Source organism: Vicugna pacos, chromosome 25, assembly GCF_048564905.1.
Source record: "Vicugna pacos chromosome 25, VicPac4, whole genome shotgun sequence".
NCBI lineage: Eukaryota > Metazoa > Chordata > Mammalia > Artiodactyla > Camelidae > Vicugna > Vicugna pacos.
In genome coordinates this window covers 11,681,418-11,704,663 of record NC_133011.1, presented here as the reverse complement: position 1 = coordinate 11,704,663, position 23,246 = coordinate 11,681,418, and the positions used below count along the sequence as shown (strand labels likewise).

The 23,246-nt window shown below is 45.0% G+C and overlaps 1 protein-coding gene and 1 long non-coding RNA gene across 3 annotated transcripts in view; one reads left to right on the top strand and one right to left on the bottom strand.

The window, feature by feature from the left end:
- The window catches only part of LOC140689257 (uncharacterized), a 67,951-nt gene that overhangs the window by 31,892 nt on the left and 12,813 nt on the right, over positions 1-23,246 (bottom strand). The window contains exons 2-4 of one of the 2 annotated variants that reach the window (XR_012064132.1): positions 21,838-22,011; positions 17,813-17,929; positions 8,752-8,924 (exon numbers count right to left, since the gene is read on the bottom strand). This is a non-coding gene — a long non-coding RNA (uncharacterized lncRNA). The remainder of the gene's footprint in view (positions 1-8,751; positions 8,925-17,812; positions 17,930-21,837; positions 22,012-23,246) is intronic. The other variant, XR_012064133.1, reaches the window with a different exon arrangement.
- Positions 2,242-2,907, top strand: LOC102538369 (large ribosomal subunit protein eL32-like). Its single transcript, XM_031691137.2, has one exon. The coding sequence runs from the start codon at positions 2,242-2,244 to the stop codon at positions 2,905-2,907; it is 666 nt and encodes a 221-aa protein (XP_031546997.2).

Genomic DNA, 23,246 nt, shown 5'->3' with positions numbered 1-23,246 from the left:
CTAACAATCTGTTTTCACCTAACAATCAGTACAAATAGAAAATGTCCCATTTTATTTGTTACATTATATAGACAAACCACAATTTATTTAACCACTTCCCTACTCATAGACCTATAGGTTGCTCCCAATATTTTGAAACTCAAACGGTGCTGTAAGGAATAACTTCTACATACATCATTTTGCACATGTGCCAGAATATCTGCAGCATAAATTCCTAGAAGTGGATTAGCTGAGCCAAAGGATCTATGCATCTATGATCTTGTCAGCTGTTGCCAGTGTTCTCTGCAGGGAGGCTGCTGTACCACTTCACCCTTCCACCAGCTCCCTTATGCCTCCACCAACAGTGTCAGCTGACCTTCTAGGCTTTGCCAATTTAGAAGGTGACAAATAACAACTCAGTGTATTCAAGCTTGTGTTTTTCTTATCACAAGTGTGGCTGTACTTTTTTTTTTTTTGAGTCCTCAGTGCTATTTATACTTTCCTCCCTCTAAGTATAAAATAATGATAACAATAATAATAATAGCTAACACTCATGGGATGGCTTGCCATCTGCCAGGTACGTTACAGTTCTGCCCCTCAACAGTTCTGCATTGTAGGGGTGTTTATTATCACCAATTTACAGAGAGGGAAACTGAGGCTTGGGAGTGGAAGTTGCTTGCCTAGCGTCTCACAGCAAAGTGGCCGAGCCAGGGCTTGAACCCAGGCTCCTCTGACCACAAAGCCCATGTTCTGAAAAACTAGGCGACTTCCCCTATTACTCAACAACCACATCAAAAATAGAGGACCTGGGGTGTTGACTCTCAGATTCCCTCCCTGAGATTCCAAGGAAGTAGCTTGCTGGGGTCTTCTCACACTCTTGCGTCCTTTCATCTCCCCTCAGGTTCTTGCTTCTTTTCAAGATGTGCTGTAAGGGGCCCACACAGCTGACAAGACACTGACGGAAGCCTCCCAGAAGTGCAGCCACGTGAGAGGAGTAAGTGGCATTTAAGTGGACACGAGCTCACTAACAGCAGCCTCAGGCCTACAAGTAAATTTCATTCATTCAGCAAACATTTACTGACCATCCGCTGTGTGTCCAGCACTGTTCCAGGCACTCAAATGTGGCAGTGAACAAGACAAACCAGGTCCTGGTTCTCCTAAAACTTGCATTACACTGGACAGTAAATAAACAAGAAAAAAAAAAGGATAGTAATAAGTACTATACAGAGGGTTAAAACCGTGTAATTTGGTAAAGAGAGGCTGCTTTGGATTGGTTAGTTGAAGGCCTCTCTAAAGGAGGTGCCGGTTATACTGAGAAGTAAATGATGTGGGGGAAGCAGCTGTGGACGTTGAGGGGAAGAGCAGTTCAGGCAGAGGAGCAGCCAGTGCAAAGGTGCCGAGTTGGGAACAGGCTGGTGCATCTACCACCAAAGGGAAAGCCTGGAGGAAGAAGGAGGGGAGGTTCTGGCAGAGGCTGGAGTGGAAGGTGTGACCAGATCTCACCTCAGGGCTTTATGGACAGGAAAGAAAACCTGGATGGTACCAGGTCCAGTGGAAAGCAGTGGGAGGTTTATGTGGTGTGAGGGAGTGGGGAGAGGGGGGTGTGTATGTGTGTGACATAATCTGATTTAATTGTTCTTAAAAAACAATTACTCCAGCTGCCAGGAGGAGAGCAGATTGTAGAGAGGTGAGAAGGTAAATGTGGAGATGAGTTGGAGGCTATTGAGGTGGCTTGAACCAGAGATCATAAAGACTTAGACCTTCTCAAACTTTAGAGGGCATCAGAATCCTCTGGAAGGTCCCATCCTAAGAGTTTCTAACTCTGGAGAAGACCCCAAGATCTTTGCATTTCTAACAAGCTCCCAGGTGACGCTGATGCTGGTCTGCAAATTACACTTTGAGTAGCACTGGACTGACCGGAGATGGAAGAAGTAGACAGATTTCAATATAATTTTGGAAGCAGGGTCAACAGGATTTACGGATGGACTGCATCTGGGGGACGAGCGAAGCAGAGGAATCAAGGATGACTTTGGGGTTTTGGTTAAGCATCCAAGGAAGCAATTCAGGCATAGACGGAGACTAGAAAATGGACGGAGGGGCAGGTGGAGGGGGCGAAAACAAGAGTTCTGTTTGCGGCAGGTGAGGTGTGAGAGGCCTGGGACACATCCAAATGGAAATGTCAGTCATTCGGTGGTGAGTTCTGGTGTTAGAGTGAGAGGTCAGGACTGGGGAGACCTCAGCAGAAAGATGAAATTTAAAGTGATGGGGCTCTTCCTTGGCACTACCCACGGAGGTGGCAGCCATCTCCTAGCTGGCATCACGGCTGCCCTCAGACCCCTCGTGAAGCCAGGGATAGTCAAAAAGAGGACCAAGAAGCTCATCCGGCACCAGTCAGACCGATATGTCAAAATTAAGCGGAAGTGGCGGAAACCCAGAGGCATTGACCACAGAGTGCGCAGGAGGTTCAAGGGCCAGATCTTGATGCCCAGCATTGGCTACGGGACCAACAAGAACACAAAGCATGTGCTGCCCAGTGGCTTCCGCAAGTTCCTGGAGCTCGAAGTGCTGCTGATGTGCAACAAATCTTACTGTGCTGAGATTGCTCACAACGTCTCCTCCAAGAACCGCAAAGCCATTGTGGAGAGAGCAGCCCAGCTGGCCCCTAGAGTCACCAATCCCAATGCCAAGCTGCACAGCAAAGAGAACGAACAGACAGCTCATGCACATTGTATTTTCATACTCAAAAAAAAAAGTGATGGGACTGGATGCGATGGCTCAGGGAGAGGTTACACCTGGGGAGGAGAAAGAGCAGAGGACTTCGCCCTGGGCAGCAAGCATCTAAAGGTCAGGAAGGGCAGAGGGATCAGTGGGCAGGAGGACAACCCGGAGACTCAATGTCATTCGTGCCAAGAGCCGAAAGCCTTTTAGGAAGGACGGAATGGCCAGCAGTGCAGCTGGAGGCAAGGTGTGCTACGAGAGATCCAGAGAGCTCAGGAGAGCATCCTGGGGCCAAGACAAGAAGAACCAGCAAAATGACTGACGAACTTGAGAATCTGTAGCTCTCTTGTCACCTGAGATGGAGTCTTTAAAAGGCATGATTAACCATCAGCTTAAAGGAAAGGGCCCTACGCTTTTCTCTGGGGAAAGAAAAGACATGAGGAAGCCTCCGATATATTACAGCTCACTCTTCAGCCAGCCTCCTGTCCTGGAGTGGCGGCCGCGTTTAAGGAGGGAAAGGAACAGACAGAGTTCCGGGAATGGGGCCCGGAAAGGGGAGTATAGGTAGGACGATGTCTTGAGATTCAGAAATGACGACAGGTGTCTTCTCAGACGGAAAGGCTGTACCATTCTGGAACTGTCTTCACTTTCACCTCACAGAAACTAGCATCCCTGTTCCCGACCAAGAGCAATTCTTCACCCAGTGTTTGTGAGTCCGGTGTTTGTGGGCCGCCTGCCGAAGCTGAGCCCTGGCTCCACCGGCCGTCTCCTCCCTCGTCTGTATTTTGATGGTTTCCTCTGGCCTGGCTCCTTCCCCTCAGACTACAATAATGCCACTCCAGCCCAAAAGAAAGCCCTGTTCCTCCACCCTTCCTCCCCTGCAGCTCCTGCTTTCGTTGCTTTCACCCCAAACTTCCTACACCCATGCCGGTGCTTCCTCACTTTCTTTCTTGTCTGCACCCACTGGAATTTGGCTGTGGACACTGTCTCCAAAGCCACAGCCACTGCGTCAGAGTCATCAAACCCAGGGCCCACTCCTCCAGCTCCTTAACCTCAGCCCATCTCCCTGCAGCGTTTCACACAATGGCCACCCGCTCCTTCTGGAAATCTTTGCCTCCTCCTCCCAGGGTCCTCCCCATCCCACACCATGCCCTCCCCTCCCTCATCATGGCCTCGGAGGGCATGACCCTCTGAGTTCCATGACCGGTGGTCCTGTCTCCTCTGCCGTCTCTCAGATGACCTCATCTAGACCCTTCCACAATCACCTGGCTATGGTCTGATGATTGATGACAACTTATGCTGGTATTTCCAGCTGCCCATGTGAGAAGCCCATGTTCTGCAGGAGTGTCAAAGATGTCTGAAATGACCTAGACCTGCAGTTTGCACTTCATAAATGGATATTAAGAACACATTTATTGAATGAACTGTTTCCTGTTTGCCCACTCTTGCCTTCTACATGTTAAAGAAAAACCAATAAACAATAAACAAAACACAAACACGTCTTCCCCTTCCATCTGGATTAGTGGAATCACCTCACACCCTCCTCTCTCATACATCTAATCACTCACACAGTCTTGGTGATTCTGAGTCCAAAACGTTCCTGAAATTGCTCCTCTTTCCTCCTTTCCACAGCTACTCTGCTGCAATTATCCTCTTTTCAGCTGACTGACAGTAGCCTAACTCTGGTTCTCCAAGCTGGCTATGCATTAGAATCACATTAGAAAGAAAGATTTTGAAAGTCCTCATACCCAGCCCCACCCCAGACGAATTATCAGAATGCCTGAAGGTGAAGCTAGTGCATGGGTATTTCTAAAAGACTCTACAGATGATTATAATGTGCAGTCAGATTTGAGAACCACAGATAATTTCCTTCTCCAATATCCAGTATTTCCTTCCCTCCTCCTCAAAAAATCAAATATCAACACTCTTCTGCTGTAAAACTTCAGGTGACTTCCTGTATCTTACAGCTGGATTCTTAATGTGAATCCAGTTTTGAAGGATCTGTGAACTCTATTAAATTATACACAAAACAGTGCACATATGCAGAAGATTCATCCATTCTTAGAGGAGTCTGACTTGAAAAAGGTAAAGAACTATGACCCGGGTAGTAGTTAATAGTTATTCAACACCTACTGTGTGCCAGGCACTGTGGTACACACTTTACATACTAGCTCGTTAACATTCAAAACTGACCCATAAGTGTATTACCCCCATTTTACAGATGACGGTTAAGTAATGTCCCCGAGTCAGCAAGCCCTTGGAGTCTGGACTCACATGCAATTAGATTTACTCTTTACCACCTTCCTGGTTTGCAGGACTAACCCACACCCTTTAGCACAGCAGACAAGACCCCCTCCATCTAGGCTCCGGTTATCCACTTTCCTCCACTCTCTCGTCCATGCCTCTGTCCACTTCATGCTGTAATCACTCCCTAGCATGTCTTCCCTTCACTTCCCTGCCAGGCAGAATCCTATTTACACTTCAGAGCTAAGCACAAATGTCCCCTAAATTCTCTGAAACCTTCCCTCTCCTCTGATACTTTCCCAGAAGACACTGATTATGGCACTTTCAGCATCAGATGATAGTGGGGTTCACATCTCTCCCCTGCCAGGCAGAGTTCCTTGAAGGAAAGGACTGTGTCTTGTCCACCTGCAGCTCCCCCAACATCTCACAGTGCCCTGAGCCATAGGTGGGGCTCAATAAACATTTGTGGAAAATAATAAAATTTAAGTGTGCTTTCTACTTCTACTAGGGAGTACCCAGGTTCTAAACAGGGGGAGTAAGCCTTTGTCCTGTGACAATGACATTTGGGATGTTCTTATGTTGCCAGGATGTCCCCACCGATCTCATAGGGTTATTGTTAAGATTAGATGAAATAATTATTCAAAAGTACTTTGCATTGTTAAACACACTATGAAAAAGGCCTGATTATTAACTAACCCTCTGCTCACATCCAGGGTCTAACAGACCATTATGAATGTCAGGAAATGCAGATTAACAGTCACCAGCTACATGCCTTAAAAAAATGTCTGTCATCGCATTGGCATCTCCTGCTCTGAAACAAACAATTTCCTCATTGCTGTGGCATTCTGCACAGCTGAAAGAGCCACACCAGGAATGCTCAATTGAATTAATACTTACTTAAAATTAGTTTTGTAAAACATGCCTCAAGTGTCTTGAGAGGTTCAAACAAAATTGCTTCTATAAGGGTGAGAGAAAAGAGGCATCAGGAATGCAGTTGTACATACATGGGCAATTATGAAGTTCCTGATTTTGAAGATATCCTACTGAGCTAACCTGAAAAACAGAGCCTTTGGGAACGAATGAGATAAAATTGGTCTTTTAATGAAAATTACCAAATTGTGGCAAATTCATAAAGTTTGACCCTAACTTTGAATGTTTTCATACTTTCTAAGCACTCTTAAAGGTTACCCTAGTTTGTCCCACATGCTAAAGAAAGACTGGGATATTTCATTTGTGGGGAGTGATTTCCAAGCCCAACCCTACAGACTGCTGGCAGAGAAAATTGTTAACCTGATAATAGCATAATATGCCAAGCATCATAATGTGTGAGTCATCTGGCAACTTATGAACAAAACAAAGAAAGAAAGAAAGAAGGAAAGAAAGAAAGAAAGAAGGAAAGAAAGAAAGAAAAAGGCAAACTAAAAAACTGAAAGTCTATCAGAAGATGAAAGGACACATGACCTGATTCCCCATCAATGGATAACAATATCTAAATACTTTTTTGCTGGAAAAGTGACAAGCTATGTTGTGTGTGTGTGTGTGTGTGTGTGTGTGTGTGTGTGTGTGTGTGTGTGTCTGTGTCTGTGCTCATGTGCATGTACTCACAGTAGAACATTAGAACACAGTCTCAAATTGAAGGTAAGGATCAGAAAGGCCTTACCAACTCCTGATCTCATCTAATTCTTCTTAGAGTATGATGAATGTAATAGTTAAGAGTTCTGACTTGGAAGTCAAACTGCTGGGTTTGAGTCCCACTTCTACTTCGGATGGCTGTAGAGATCGCTATTTGTTCTCTAGTGTCCATTCTCCTTTTCTCCCCTGAATTTTAACTGGACACGTGGCCCAAAAACTACATTTCCCAGCACCCTTTGCAATGAGTTGTAGTCATGTGACCACATTCTGGCCAATAGCATGTGAACACTATGTCCGCGCCCTTAAAGGAGCAGGCTGTGCCTCCATTTCCTTTCTTCTCCTGATGGAATACAGGAGTAACGCTGCTCCAGCTTTGACAAGAAGGAGTAGGGCAGCCCTTCTGATGGGGCAGAGCAACATGAAACAAGCCTGGGCCCCCAACAAGGCTGAGCTGCCTTATCAGCCCTGGACTGCTCCTGATGAGACTGACAGGAGAGAGAATTAAATGCCTCTCTTGTCTAAGCCATTGTTACTTTGGGCTTTGTTAGTAGCAAACTTGATATCCTAACAAACAGAGTAATTGCAATTGTGATTAAAAGCGAGTTACTTAACCTCTGCGGGACTTAGTTTTCTCATCTGTAAAATGAGGCAAATACAATAACAATGACAAAAATAAAAATATCTTCCTCATAAGGATAGGGCATGTCAAATGATTAGACAAGTTTCTGGTGTATGGTGAGTACTCTTAAGTGTTAGCTATTATTATTAAAGTAAAATTATGGGATGCCATTTATGGGCATGGCATGAGAGTAGCCTCCGGTGGTTTTAAGTTCATCCTCCATACGGCCATCCTTTTCTCGTTGTGTTTGATTACGAAACACTATTATATTTGGTGGGTAACAATTGTATCCTCTGAGCATTGCATGGTGTATTTTTTTAAACAGCTATCCTGTATGGATTCCAGAACAGGACTTTTATTAGTTAGGATCCAGATGAAGCTTAAAGTTATATAGACTTGAGAGAATTCAGTGATGGGTAGCTTTGAAACTCCATTAAAATCAGGAGTTATGTCTATAACAGGAAGCTGAGAGGTCACATGGAGAAGCTCAGTATGTTCAGGACTGATTTCATCTCCCAGGCCCTCCTCAAACTCAGTGCTCCTTCTTTATTATTACAATTCACTTTAACCACCAAAAGGAACTCAGCTGCAAGCACTGAAATCAAAAGCTTATCTGTGTCCCCTAGTCCTCGGTGCTGGGCTGCTTCCGGTGTGTGAAGTGAGGTGATGTTCCTCTCAAAGGCTCCCATGTTTGCAACCTGCAGAGAACTTTCTGCAAAGAAACGGTGATACCTAGAGCCTCTCTTTATAACGTAAAAGGTAATGTAATATCCCTGTTGGACTTGGGCTGAGGTCAGCTGGCAGGAAAGAACAGCAGCGCCCCTGCGGAGGCTCGGGGCCAGAGTGGGGTTCTGCTCTGGAGAGCTGGCTCTGAGAGCAGTCCCAGAGCTGGTGCCCTGAGGTCCAGCCACTCGACCCCATGGGCGGGCCCAGGGAAAATGGCTAATTGTGAATGGAAGAGTTGGTCGCTGAGGGTATGGGTGCTCTTGGTTGTGGAGCTGTCACATTTAAGCATCACATGGGGTGTCTCCCTGCTCAGCCTGAGACTGAGGGCCTCAGGGACACCCAAGCTTTCTGTTGTGCTCAGGGTCTGGCCTAGACTACTGTGCCGACTGGCAATCATGCCCCAACTACTGCAATAGGTCCAGGGATGGATGGAGCCTCCTGAGGAGATAAGACCTCTCCTGCGTCCTCCCCCATGACTTTCTGCTTGGAGTCCTTTAGCCAAAGGAGAAGGAAGGGCTCGTCCATAGACATAATGGTAACCAGGACTGACCCCTTAAGACTAAGTGAGCTCCCTGGGGTTTCCTACTACACACATCCTCAGAAAAGAAGGAAATAAAAGGAGGCAGGGAAGAATGTTTCATCATATTTGCTTGAATATACGTTTAAAGTATTTCTGGAAGGATACATAAGAAACTAGAACTGGTGGTTGCCTGCGCAGGTTGGGTGGGGATTGAATGGATGGCGCACACCCTACACTGTCTTCCTGTCCTGTCTTGAATTTTGAAGCATCTTTGAAACGGAGTCAAAAAATAAAATAGAATAAACTAAAATACCAGTAAATAAAGTAAAATGATCCATCTTCAGATAATTCAGGAAGGCTGAGCAAGGGTGTCCAGAGAAGAGGAAGCAGCTACAGACCCCATTCTCATCATGAGTCTGGGGGGGTCCCACAGCTTCATCACAGAAGAGGGCACGGGAGGACCAGCTGCCCTTTAGGTCCACAGAGCTGAAAAGAAATATGACATCATTTTGGACCTCAAGCTAGTAATACAGTTACAATTATTATCTCGTCTCTGCTGCCTCTGAAATGGCCTTTGAATCTGGGCTTTCTTCGACTCTCATCTTGGTTACTCTGACAACTTTCCAAGCACTCGGTTTCCTGGTGCCAAGCTTCTAATCCCTCCAATCAATACACCAAGCTTCACATTTCTTTTTGGAAAGGAAAACCTGGTTGTGCCCCTCCAGGTGCCCTCCGTGCTTAAAGTCCTTCTGCAGCATGTGATAACATCTGAAGTCCTTCTTTGTCCTTCCAGGATCTTGTCACTCTCCCACTCACCCTGCTCTACTCACACATGGGGGCTTGGGGTTTCTGAACGGTCCATCCTGTCATGCTTTGTGGCTTTCCATTTGCTGTCTCCTTAAAGTCCCCCTTCATAGTCTGTCACCCTGGAAAACTCCATTCTTCCATCAGGATTTGGCTCCAACATCATCTTGTCTCTGGGACCCATGATGGCGCCTCTTCTTGCCTCCAATCCTGACCCCAGTCATCCACAACACTTTGAAATGCACACCTGTTAACACTTATTTTATTAGTAGTATTTCTACATTTTTGTTAGACTCTCAGCCTCATGAGAGCAGGAATTATGCCTTATGCATCTTTGTATTTCCAGCATATGGAAGAATCTTAGGTTATAAATGGATGAATGTTTTGTTCTGAATTAAATCCTCAGGATTGGCCACAGAGAACAACTGTTAAGGTACCCTGAGGTTAAGCCTGCCTTCCAGAATTCTGTAAACTTGGCTCTATCCCTGTCTAAATAATGATGAAGTTTAAACACTGCAATTGGCTCTGTCCCTGACTAAACAATGATTGAAGTTTAAACTCTAGCCAAAAAAAATCTTCGCTTACTTTTTTTTTTTTTTAATGCTTAAGTACTTGAAGGAGATGTGGCCTTATACCAAGGAACAGAGTGGTTTTATGTGCTGTGTGAATGCTTTGAAAGTCAGGACATGTCCCATTCCTTAGTAACAGCACAGTGATACTGTAGCAACAGGTAGGGTCCAATAGCAACCATGTGTGGACAGATTCACTTTGGGGAAACTCCAAGGAGTAGAGACTAGTAGTGTTTTCTGTTCCAGCTGGGAGAGCCAAGTGTGGTTTTCACATGGTAGTCCTCTCTGTGGGGTAGCTATGGTGACTGCTAATGGAATTATAAGCTGCCAAAAGACGAAACCCCACAGTACTTTTTGTAAAACACTTTTGGTGATTTTTAAAAATTGTAGTAAAATATATATATATATATGTATGTATATATATGTATGTGTATATATATATATATATATATATGAAATTGATTATTTTAACCATTTAAAAGGTATAGTTCAATGGCGTTAACTACAACATTGTGTAACCACTGTCCATTTCCAGAACTTGTTCATCATCCCAAACAGAGACTCTGTCCCCTTTCCATTCATCTCCCCCTCCAGCTCTTGATAACCTCCAGGCTACTTTCTGTCTCCATGAACTTGTTGATGCTAGGTAACTCATACAGGTAGAATGGTACAATTTTTGTCTTTTTGTATTTTGCTTATTTCACTTAGCATAATGTTTTCAAAGTTTATCATGTTGTAGCAGGTGTCAGAAATTCATTCCTTTTAATGGCTGAATAACATTCCACTGTATGGATATACCACATTTGTTCATCCATTCACTCATTGATAGACATCTGGATTGTTTTCCCCTTTTGGCTACTGTGAATAATGCTGCTATGAACAAGGATGCACAAGTATTTGAGCTCCTGCTTTTAATTCTTTGGGGTATATACCCAGAAGAATTGCTATACCATATGCTAATTCTATGTTTAACTTTTTAAGGAACTACCAAACTATTTTCCACAGCAGCTGCACCAGTTTACATTCCCACAAACAATGCACAAGAGTTCTTTCTTCATATCCTTACCAACACAAGTTATTTTCCCTTTTTTGTAATAGCCATCCTAATGCATTTGGTAGTTTTGATTTACATTTCCCTAATGATTAGTGATATTGAGCATCTTTCCATGTGCTCATTGGCCCTTTGTGTATCTTCTTTGAAAAAATATCTATTGAAATCCTTTGCTGATATTTTAGTTGGATGTTTATTTTTTTCTTGAGTTGTAGGTGTTCCTTATATATCCAAGATATTAATCCCTTTCAGATATATGATTTGCAAATACCTTTGCAAAATTTTAAAATTTCATGCAAAAGAAAGTAATGTTATAGCAAATAGCTATCAAAGTGGTGATGCCCAGCCTTTCCAGTGCTAAAATGAAAGTTATGTTACCAACTGGGAGACACGCTTCCTTCCTGTCAGCACCTCAGAAATGGGGGCAAGCAACCAAGAGTAACAGGTGGTAAGAATGAGAGTGCAGCAAGGTCAGGGTGGGAGGGGAAGGATGACCAGAGCCGGAGTCTTGTTTCAGGAACTCAGAGGGTCAAAGGAAAGGCCTGGGTTCTCCCTCCTTGTGCCCCCTGTTGCCAGGGATATTGACTGAGAAAGTCTTTTCTGATTCCTCCTCCCAGAGCCTACTCAGAAACTTCACTTCACTAACCTGGAGAGAGCCCACCCCCGGACCCAGCCCCAGTCCTCCCCTCCTAACCCTGTTTGCCAGCCAGGAGTCATGCAGTTATTTTAGGCAAAGCTTTCTTTTCACTTTGTTTCTGGGGCCTCATTCATCAGAGGCTGACAATGGAGCTGGTCACAAGACAGCTGAAAGTCCCCATCTCCCCCAAATAGAGCTGGGGCTAAGCACACGGGCTCAGGTGTCAAATTGTAGCATCATGTTTGAGCTCAGTCTTTGAAGCCACTGGCTGCGTTTGAATCCTGGATCCCCTGTTTATGAGCTTCTGTGATCTTGGGAAATCACTTCTCTATGCCTCAATTTTTCATCTGCCAAAGGAGGATAATAATAGGATCTATATCAGAGGGCCGAGGTGAGGACTGAATGAGAAAGTTCCTGGAATGTGCTTAGACTAGGGATGGCACGTTGTGAGGGCTTAATAAGCATTAGCTATTATTATCCTTGCTCCCTCCAAGGTTCCTCCTAAGCTCTGGAATTGGCACGTTTCTGTGAGTGGCCCTAAATGTTGTTCCTCCTATGAATTTCTGCTCTGCACCTTTCTCGGATGGCTGACTATGTTCTAGGGAACAGGGGATGATGCTGCAAAAGGGGTCCAGCACTCATCCCTGATGATATTAGAAACTGAGTCACGGTGTCCAGATACAAAGCGAGAGAAGAGGGTGTCTCAGAGGAAGGTGAGTCACTCAGTGCCACCCAGTGCAGAGCATGGACAATGCTATGTGATATTTTCCTTGCCCACCTAAAATAGCATCATGCTCACTGAGGAACTTGATATAAGTTCAGTGTTTCAGCAAAGAAGAGCCAGTGGTGACAGTAGCCACCTAACCACAGATAGGTCTAGCATGCCCAGGAAGAGATGCTTGAATGGATACCGTGACTCAGGACAGAATCACTAAAGGCAAAGCAGCAAAAGTGTGGGTGCTGGACTCAAGTGGCCTAGATTTCTACCTGGGCTCTGCTTCTCATCAGCTGGGCAACATGGGCAGATAGCTTAACCTCTCTGGGCCCCAACTGTTATCATCTGTAAAATGGAGATCAGGGTACTACTCACCCCATGCTCTTTTATGAGGATAAAAAGAGTCAGTACATGACAGGACTTTAAACAGTGCCTGGCATATATAGTAAGCATTCTCTTAAAAATATATGTAATGCTCTGAATGCATCAACCACTCAACACATAGCAATGAAGGAGACATGTAACTATCAAAGAGAGACAGATGGCGAGGGAGACCCCAGGTCCACCCAGCAGCATGCCTGGCTGTGTGGTGAGGGAGAAGATAGCGTGGTGCCCCGCCCAGGTGCTGGCGCTCAGCAGAGGGGTTGCCCTCACTATTGCAGGGAGACACCTGCCTAGCAAGCGGAGTGCGGGCAGGAAGCTGAGGTAGGGAAGAGACAAAGCCTCAATGGGGCTCTTTTGGGATTAGAGACTGGGAGGTACCCAGGGCAGGACATTCATTCTATTCACCCTCTTGGACAAAGACCAATTTGTATTTGCATATGACTTTAGCAACATCAACTTCATTATTTTTTTCCAATTTGGAAACCCTTCCCTGGCCCTCCACACCCCTGTAACTCCCAAACTGGGTTAGCATAAGGCAGTGGCCCAGACTGCTGTATTTTCTGCTCCTAACCAGGCATGTGGGGCCTGCCCTCCATGCCTCGACTTAAGAGTCCCAGGAACACCTTCACTTGGCCCCATGGTTTCCAGGTAGTGAACTGCTGCTTCTCAGGTTTCAAACCCCTTCTGGTTTGACACTTTGGCAATGATTCCCTTCCTGGCTTAACTGGCATTTCCTGGCACCCACTCTTGTTAAATTCATTGGCTTGAAGCAGCACTGCAGCCTGGTGCTTAAAAGCACAGGGCTTGAGACTCAGATGAGAGTGCAAAGTTGGCTTTCAGTTCCCACTGGCCCTGTGGGTTTAGGCAAATGACTCCATCTCTCAGAGCCTTGGTTTCCCCATCAACAAAATGGGTACCATCTGCACCTCCCAGCTCTCTCCTAAGGATCACAGGAGATAAAGAAGTGTTTAGTGCATACCTGGCAGAGTGAGCGCTAGATAAATGCGAGCTATTATTAGCAGGCACTGGATGGCACATCTAGGCCCTGCAGCTGCTCTTCTGAATCCCCACCCCTCCTCCCTCCTTTCTCCCTAAAACAGTCACCAGGTTTGAGGATTAGGAGAATTACTAATGTGTTGACATCTGGGTGGGGCACAGGTATATTTAAAGTTACAAACCAGATTGTGACAAACTATTTCAGCTATGCAGGTTGTAGGGCACCATTTGCCCAGGCAACTAATTGCTGCTGTTGTGGGAAGTAATTTGAGTTGGGAAAGGGAGTGGGGACACCAGGGCAGGGTCCCAACTGCTGGGCTCTGCTGTTGGCATGGGGAAGTACACTAATCTGGGAAAGAGCTCCAACGGAACCCACCCACAGGAAGGGAGGAGTTGGTCCCTCTGTGTTCCAACTGGATTACCTGCGAGGGCTGGGGACAACTGAGTCACAAGCAGGAGGTACGAGGCTTTGTTTCTGGCACCAGAAAACGAGACTCTAAACTGATTGTGTATCCACTCTTGCAAAGCAAAACAAAACAAAAACCATCGCTGCTGCCACCGCAAACCCAGGTGTCTTTGGCCCATATTGAGCACAATGGTGACCTCTGATGTTGTTCACAGACTACTCTACTCTAATGCTAGTATTTGGTGACCTTTGACAGGACTGGAATGAGCTCTACCTGTCTTCCAGGCAGAAACAAAATAAAGAGAGCTAAAGGTCCTCTAGCTCAAAGGAAAACAGTCTTTATCTCTTTGAGGTCAGCCTCTTCCCTTCTTGTCTAGTACAAAAGGGTCAAGGTGCCAATGCTTATGTCTCAGCCAGATCCAGCTTTCCTTTGCTGAAAGCAAGCTTTTGGAATTGCCCACTCTCCACTAGTTTCAGGTGAAACGGAGCATTCTTCCTGGAGTCCCTGGGGCTACTGCCTTTGGGGTCCAAGGGCCCCCAAAGGTCCTTCCCACCAGGAAGCATCCCGGTTTCATGAAAGTTGGGGTAACGTGGCCATATGCACTATATCTCACTTCCTGTTTTGCATCTGTGGAATCCAAACTGGAGCTTTCTGTTGATGGGAAGGGGGCAGAGGGACAGGGAAATGAGGAACTAAGAAAAAGCAAAATTCCCTGTGGCATTTTTAAGAGGGGCTGTAATTTACAAGATGTATTATCTTCTCTAAAAACAACATTTGTAAATTTTTTTTTCTCCAGATTAACCTTCCCTGAAAAATCTCCTAAGAGAGTCCTGGGTACAGGTTTCCTTTCTTTCTTTTTTCTTTCCCTCACCATTCCTTACTGCCTTCTCTTGCTCCCCTCCATGGACATTTTTGGAGGCAAATCAGCTCTTTCCAGGCCACAGCAGAGCTCGGATATGAAAGTAAAAATGGCTGGACATATAAACCTTGCCACAGCTTCAAATTTGACACGCATTCTCTAACAGCCAGTGCCACTGAACAGAGCTGTCTGGGAACAGCAAGAGAAGAGGTGAGTCACACTGGTTGGTGTGTAATCCTCAGGCCCACCAACTCTCTGCGGGTCTCTTGGGGACCATCTCAGAAGCAGCCCACTTGCCCCAGGCCTCTCTGCTCTGTCCCTCCCACAGTGGCCCAGCAGCGCCTAGGGTGACCTGTTGTGCTGACATCAGGACTGGAGCAGTTACAAGACTATGGGTGAGCATCAGTGTGTCAGGGCCCTGAGCCTGCAGCTCCCTAGTGACCAAGCAGCACATAGCTGAGCCCAATAGAACTGGAAAAGGAATAAAAAGGGAATCCAGAATCTCCCCATCCACAAGTCCTTAGGGACCTTCCTTAAGAGGTGGGTGAGTGGGAGCTTCTCCCCAAAGAGGGGCTGGGCTGCATCCGACGGGCTCCCTACCTTGAAGGGAGACCCGAGTCCCCTTGGTATGCAGGGAAGCAAGATCTGGAATTTCCCTGGGCCTTCTCCTGGGTCACTCAGTCTGCCTTGGCTTTGGCACAGGAGGGGAGACCCCAGAACAGTGTGAAACCCCTTCCCCACCTCCATGGGGTAAAACACCTCCTCCATGCATGAAGGGGAAACCTTTCCTTCTCTTACCTGCGGGAGCCTTGGACATGAGGGGTTTTAGCTTATCTGTCATCTTTGTTTTTCTGTAAGTGCACAGGAACCAAAATAAAACAAAACCAGCATGGTTGTTATTATTGCTATGGAAACTTTTTTTTTAAGTTAAACAAAGGCATAGAAAGATTTCTCTAAATTGTTTGCTTAGAGGACCAAACTTGAACTTCTACTTTTGAAGGACTCCTGGAACACTGTTTAGGTGAGCAGAGACTACCCGCTTATCCCACAGGGGTTTTGAATTTTGCTGCCTGGCACCTCCACACATGCCAAATAGACAACGTGTCCTAACCCCAGAAGCTGAAAGTCTCGTGAAGCTCGGTCAGAAAATCGTCTGAAGGAGGCTGAGAAAAAACAGAGAGTAGCAAGGCCGCAGATGGGCCATGAAGAATCTCACCGAAGGTAGCTCACGCTGTTTTGCCTGCAGGCACCTTGCCGCTGCAAGCGGATTCTCCCACTTGAACATCACCACACCCATTACATTTAGCCCATTTAACAATTTGTGAATCAGAGGCAGAGAAAGATAACGGCCCAACAGTCAGTTCCTAGAGTCACACAGCCAGGTTCAAATCCTGACTCCATCACTAACCAAGACAGCGTGACTTCAGGCAGACTACCTAACTGTCAGTGCCTCAGTCTCCCCATCTGTACATCGGGGATAATAATAGAACTTATGAGTTGCTGTGAAGAGTAAGTGAGATAAGAGACAACCTGAGCAAAGTTCATAGTGAATGATGTTTTATCATTGTGACCTTTTTCGCCCAGCTGGGAGCCAGAATTAGACCCAAGTTATCTGGCCACCAAGGCCTCTGGCTCCAGATTGTGCAGGTAAATTCTAGGAAGCAAGAAGCCAGGGCCCAGCTGGCAAAACCTTGGGGCAGAGCCTGACTTCTCCCGCCTCAGGTGCCTCCTTCTCAGGCAGGCCCAGGTTTTCCCTTTCACACGAAGGCTGAGCAGCAGCTCAGACACCCTCTGACACGTCCACCAGCAGTGAACCTCAAACACACAGACAAAACCTACAAGTACCCATCTTTCCCCGCAGCGGCTAGTTTGTGATGCAAAACCCTGCTCTGAGTACCGATACTGGGAGGCCTTTGCTGTACCTTTCAGCCCCAGTGTCCTGCCAAGCCCTGTGCTTAAGGTGGCCTCATTCTCCAGCTCCGGCCTCTCAGGCACCACTCTCTTCCATGAACAATTCAATGAGCTCTTTCTTCAGCCCAGCCATGCATCAGCGAGGCCCGACGTGGGCTTGGCACCACCTCCAGTCAGTGGGATTGCTGGACTCCAGTCACCAGTAGGGGTGGCCCCCCTCCCTCTGTGGGCTGCTCTTTCTTGGGTCTTCCCTGGGCTGGTACCCTCACCCTGGTAACTATTCTGAAGGGACTTCTGTGATTGTTATTAAAGTAACTGCCCCCACTACCACTCCCACACCCCACCATTAGGCAGTGTCTCCCTGATCTTAGGGAAATAGACCCAGACTTCAAGCTCATGTTGCTGCTTCACGGAGAGGCTCAAGGGACTCCAAGGAAAACACAGCCTCTCAAGGTGGTTGTGAGGCTTGGAGATATTTCTGTAAACTGTTTAGCACAGGCCCAGCAAATTACAGACTTCCGTTAAATAACCCATATGCTATTGTTATTATTTGCCATGCAATCAACCTAAAAGCAGTCCCACTAAAACCAAGCTGGAAGATTTGGAACTGCACCTCCCAGTGTTGCTGTCTTACTGTGCTGGACTTTTCCTCCTCTAGGCTGCCTGTGAAGTTCAACGTCAACTGGACTCTTGGCATGGGAGGGAAAACACACAAGGTGGTTTGTTCTACAACTCCATTCGGGTCATCCTTTCTAAGAAAATAAGGCAAATAAATCGAATGGGTTGGGGGCAGCACTAGCTGTTTGGGAAGTGTCTATCACGTTGCTGACTGCAGAAAGTGGGGGTGAGGTAGAGAGGGGGCAGAGCAAACATGAAAAATGGGAAGGATGTCCCAAGGGCACCTTCATCTGCTTTGCAGTATTGTGCACGATCAAGATGACAGCTCCAGTCCCTCTTTCATCCTCAGAAAGTCCTTTGAAGTAGGGTATTATTAACTTATTTTCACTTGAGAACCCTGAGGGGAGCAGTCGGATAACTTACCTCGGGTTCAGCAGCTGTTGGCTGAGACGCAGCACTGAGCACTGGGACTCCCCTCAGCTCTGCCTAAGCCAGAGCTTACTGCACTCTTCCCAGCTGGCTGCCTTTACCATAGTGGTCCTGGGGTTGGGAAAGCAAGAAAAATCTGGAATGAGGTAGCCTGGTTTCCATTTCCTAACCCAAGCTAAAAGAGGTGGGACAGCACTGGGCTCCCCCGTCCTAGGGCCCGGCTACCGTAGGCTCCCAGGGGACACTGAATGGGGCCAGTGAGGACGGAGGTCAGGTCAGTTCTAGCCAGGCTGTGGCTGCAGGGCAGACAAATACCCAAACTGGAAGTACCATTTGCATCATTCCTAAATGTTCTTCACTTGCTCCTTCCACAGGGATCTTGAATCAACAACCCAGAGAAAAACATAATTATATATTTTGCTTGGGAACTATTATTTTTCATTTATTCATCTATTTTAAATAGTGTAGACAATATAAGAGTGCCCAAGAGATACTTATAAAAATAAGGTTGGCCTAAATAATGTATATATAATTTATAATTCATGCTTAATGACTTTTCTTTCATTCTAAAATATTTAGAATGTATTCTTACATTTGGGGGCTGGAGGGGATCTTGGCATTTTTCTGATCAAATCCCCCATTTTTCAGATGAGAAAGTTAAGACATTATCTTGTGGCTTGTCTAAGGCCAGGCTCTATGGGGCAACAGAGCTGGTTGGAAGGCCAGGGCACTTCCTACAGGTCATAAGTTTTCAAACTGTGGACAGTGAACCATTAATGGGTAGTAAAATCAATTTTGTAAATTACAACCAACTTTTATTTTTATTTTACTTTCTAAAAATATTTTTTGATAGATTTCATTTTTTAGAGCAGTTTTAGATTGACACAAAAATTGCACAGAAGGTACATCTGTGTACTTTTGATGAACTGATACTGATACGTGGTTATTAAGCCCACAGTTTATGTTAGGGTTCATTGTGCTGTATATTCTATGGGTTTTAACAAATGCATAATGTCCTGTGTCCATCATTACCATATCATACAGAACAGTCTCACTGCCCTAGAAGTGTCCTGTGCTCCACCTATTCATCCCTCCCCCATTCCTCTTGGACCTCCGGTTCCATTATTTATATATAAGATAGAATAGAACAAAAAATCATAGCACCTACCTCACAGTATGGATACTTTTAGATATTTAGATATGAAAGTTTTAGATATTTATAAACATATGTGTATTTAGGTTAAAATGTAAATATATTTCTTAGTATGAATTGGAGAGGAAAAGAAAGTTTGAGAAACACTGCTCTAAGCTGTCTCTTACTTAAAATTCTAGGGAATAAATCGAGAAAATGAATTTACAGATGGAACATTTCATATATGAAACCAGAACAAGAAAAACACATAGCCAAGAGACATTAAGAAAATAAACAATACAAAAATGCCTGGAAGAGAGTACAAAGAGGTCAGAAAGTTACTGTTTTTCCCTCAGATCAGTTTTGATTTTAGTTTTTCTGTTGGGATTGCAAATCATTCAGATTTGAAGACTTCAGTGTTCTCAGAGTATATGATACGGAATGTGTGTGTGTGTGTGTGTCTGCGGGAGGGGTGGGAGCGAGGATTTCATCCTTGCAAATTGATTCTGTTCAAAGTTTCCAAAAATATTATCTCTAGATGGTAATCAACAATAAAAAATTTCTTTTCAGGAGGGTTTTTGAGGTTCGTTTGGCTCTACAGCTTCACACTTTTTCGTCAGAAACATCATGGAACTAACAGGGATGCTATTGTTTTTAACTTCATGTCATGCCACATGTCTGAAGGTTTCTAAAAAAAATGAACTTATGCTTTCCATCCATTGATATTGATGCTTCATCTGTCCAGGAGATATGTGGAATCTAGATACACCAGAATGTCCCAGAGAAAATCCTGATTTCAAACTTGGAATCGCATTGGCCCATTATGTATGTGGCAGGTGGACGAGGGTTTGAATCCTAGGTTCTACTACTGATCCATGCATGAGCGTCAAAAGGAATTCTCTCCTAGGATTCTTTTTCAAGAATGATATGTAAAAATTCCATGTTAAATGATGCCAAGACTATATTAAGAGCTTCTCCTTGTATGAATAATGTGCTGGGATAAGCCCTTTGCATGTGCTTCTAATTCCATCAAAAATTCTATGACACAGAAATTACTGTACTCAATTAACAGGCGAATAAATTTAAGCTCAGAAAGCTTAAGAAGCACGCCCAACACACCCGGAAAGAGAGTGGTTAAGCTAGACTGGAACCCATGCCTGAAAGAGCGGGGGCCTCTTCTTCTGTGTGTCTCCAGAGCCTAACACAGTGTTTGGTACATAGTACATGCTCAGGAGATGTTTCCTGAAGGAATGACTGATGGAAGAGCAAAGGCTTAGCAAAGATTTTGGGATGGGATAAATAAGATATTACCACTACTGCTGCAATAATATTACATAATTAAATAATATACTACTACCACTTCTATACCTGTCATTCACTGAACGCTTCTTTGTGACAGGCACTATGTTAAAGGCTTTACATGTATTCTGTTATGTACACAATGTACGTAAAAGAATTAACACAAAGTATGGCATATAGCAAAACAGTGCTCCTAACATTATTACACGTCTCTGTAATGGTAGCTAACATCATTACAGCAGAAAAGCTGAAAGGTATGATCTCTTCCCACCCACACACTCGGTGCTTCTCTCAGAGCTATATGGAACCCACGGAGGGTCTGCCCTTTCAGCAGTGAACCAACCCCAAGCCTGGTTTCTTCTTCCATCTCTCTTCCAGGTGGGTGCAATTACAAAATGCTGCACTGGTGAATTCCTATATTTCATAAGGAACCCCCGGCGTGCTTTTTGGTGTGAGGAGAAAGAGGGTTCCGCTTCTGTGCTCACACCTAGTTTGCATAACGGGCTCTTCTCTTTCAGGCTGAGCTGAGAAATAAGCCACGTGGTCTGGTGGCGGCAACTGGGAGGAGTGGTGACTCAGCAGGACCCTGTGTGGAACAGTGCAGGGCAGCTCTGGGGAGCAAGATCAGCCTCCCCCTACCCACATGGGGGTACGAGCTCTGAGCAGAATCATCTGACAGGCAGCCCTGGCAGGGAGGAAGAAAAGGAAGACAGTTGCTCATGGGGGGCTCTGATCAGGCTATGTCAGTGGCCTTGGGGACACTGTGAAAAAGTTCTGGGGAACAGGACCCTGTGACATCATCCTAGTACTGAAAGTTCTTTGTGACCTGAGCTAGCATATTTTACAGTGGGAAAGTACCAGGTATTGCTCATGGGTCTAGGTAAGTCTTAAGCCCAGAGCCTTGAAATTCAACTTCCAGACGGTTAATTGGAATCCTTCAAGAAGCACATGCCTCAGGCAGGAGTATTCTGCATATTTTTAGAAATAGAGCTCTTTATCACAACAATAGGTCTTCAATCTAGTGATCCTACTATGGAACTCAGTATCAATACATTTTGAAATAAGACTCATATAAATAGAATACAATAGAAGTCATTGTTGCCTCTAATGGCTTGAAAGTCTTTCACAAAAAATTCTTAAGGAAGAAAACTTAGAGTTCATTCATTCCTTCAATCTACTGTTTAAAATTCTTTAAAAATACATATATTCTCTGAGGTAAAACTGATGGTGATGTGAGTAGATAAAGATCTTGGGAAAGTCTGTAAAATGTGTGTTAAAATTCTTTGTATTCTAATAACTTTTTAAAAATTCACGTGAGACAATGTACGGAAAGTGATTAGTAAGTGGTAAAGCATCATATGAAATTATTGCGTTTTATCTATTAAAGAAACTGAGACATGGAGTAGACAAAAAATTTACCCAAAGGTATAATTAGCTAGTTAAGGGAGGACCAAAGATGAGATGTAAAGTCAGGTGACTCGACACATTGCAGGCTGGAACTGATTCAGCAAAACAATTTCCTTTTTGTAGTCAGGATGTGCGTGGCTGTAAGAAACATTAGTCCAACTAAGGGAAAAGGGGTACTTACTGACAATACACAGGATCCAGGGGCAGAAAACAAAGTGTTCCTGGGCTTCACTCAAACCGGCCAAAGAATTGGGGAGCCCTCAGGAACAGGGTGGCTCTCCCCCGTGTCTGTCTTTGCTTCTGAGCCAGCTTCAGCCCTTCCTCTGTTTTGCCATCCTTCCTCTGCTCCTTCACCCTGTGAGAGGCACAACATGGCTGATCATCCTGGACCTAAACCATGAACACTAGCTCCGGCATCCACCCTCAACTGACAACACACACTGAAGTTCTGCAGGGAGGGAGGAACCAGCCTTGCTCTTCTGAGAGAACATGGGCCACAAGGCATTTCTGAGCAAGTAGTTGGTTCCTGCTGGGTCAGGTATCTGCTCACCCCTGGTCCAATCAGCTATGAGTTTCCCCACCCTCATCAACACCACCACTCATCCCAATAAGTCACATTATCTTACATTAACTTGTGCAGCTCTATCTTCCAGAGAGCTGTGGGTGGTAAGGGTGCTAAATTGCCAGGCTGGATGTTATCACGTAAAGACAGGAACTATTTATAGGGAGACTGTATTTGAAATGATTTTATGATGCATCTCAGTTATGAAATCTAAGACCCAAATTTCCTGATTCAAAAAAAAAATCAATTTAATAAATATTCTATTGGGCTCTGAAGATAGACATATATATCCAGAAGACACATCCACAAATGATTGTAATATAAGACAGTCTCTGAAAGTTTCTTAGAAAACTTTCAAGAAACTTGTAAAGTTACATAAAGTTACATGGAAGCATATTCAAGGATTGCAGGGGTTCAGAACAGACCTCCGTAAGATGCGCTGCTTTGGCAAGTGGATTATTTTGAGCTAAACGCAATGGAGACCTTGCAGGCTCGAGAGAAGTCACTACCCCTCCCTTAAGTACTGGAAGAATTAAAATTGGGGATTTTTCTCAGGAAAAGAGTCATTACTAGAGATAAATTTTATCTAAGTGGCCCCATATGTAGGGCAGGGTAAGCAGCTAATCCCCAAATGTCTTCTCCTCCTCTTATCATCCTGGAATGACCCTCCTGTCCTTAGAAGCTGCAGGCCCCTATCCCACTCTTAGCTCAGGATGGTGTCTACACCTCATTTTATCTTCTGTCTCTGAACCTCTCATGTATGTGGGGTTTCCATCTGTACAGATTAAAGTTTGATTTTCTCCTGTTCATCTATCTTATGTCAATTTAATTCTTAGACCAGCCAGAAGAACCTGTAAGGGTAGAGGTAAGCTTTTCTCCCTCCCTGACAGTTTTAAATCTCCTGGGGGTGGGGGTTTTGGGGTGTCAGAAAACTCACTGAATAAGTGCAATTTGAGATATGTCAAAGTGTATATTTGATTTTTGTAGAGGCAGGTTGCAGGAGGACACACGTGAAGCAGTGGGGAAAG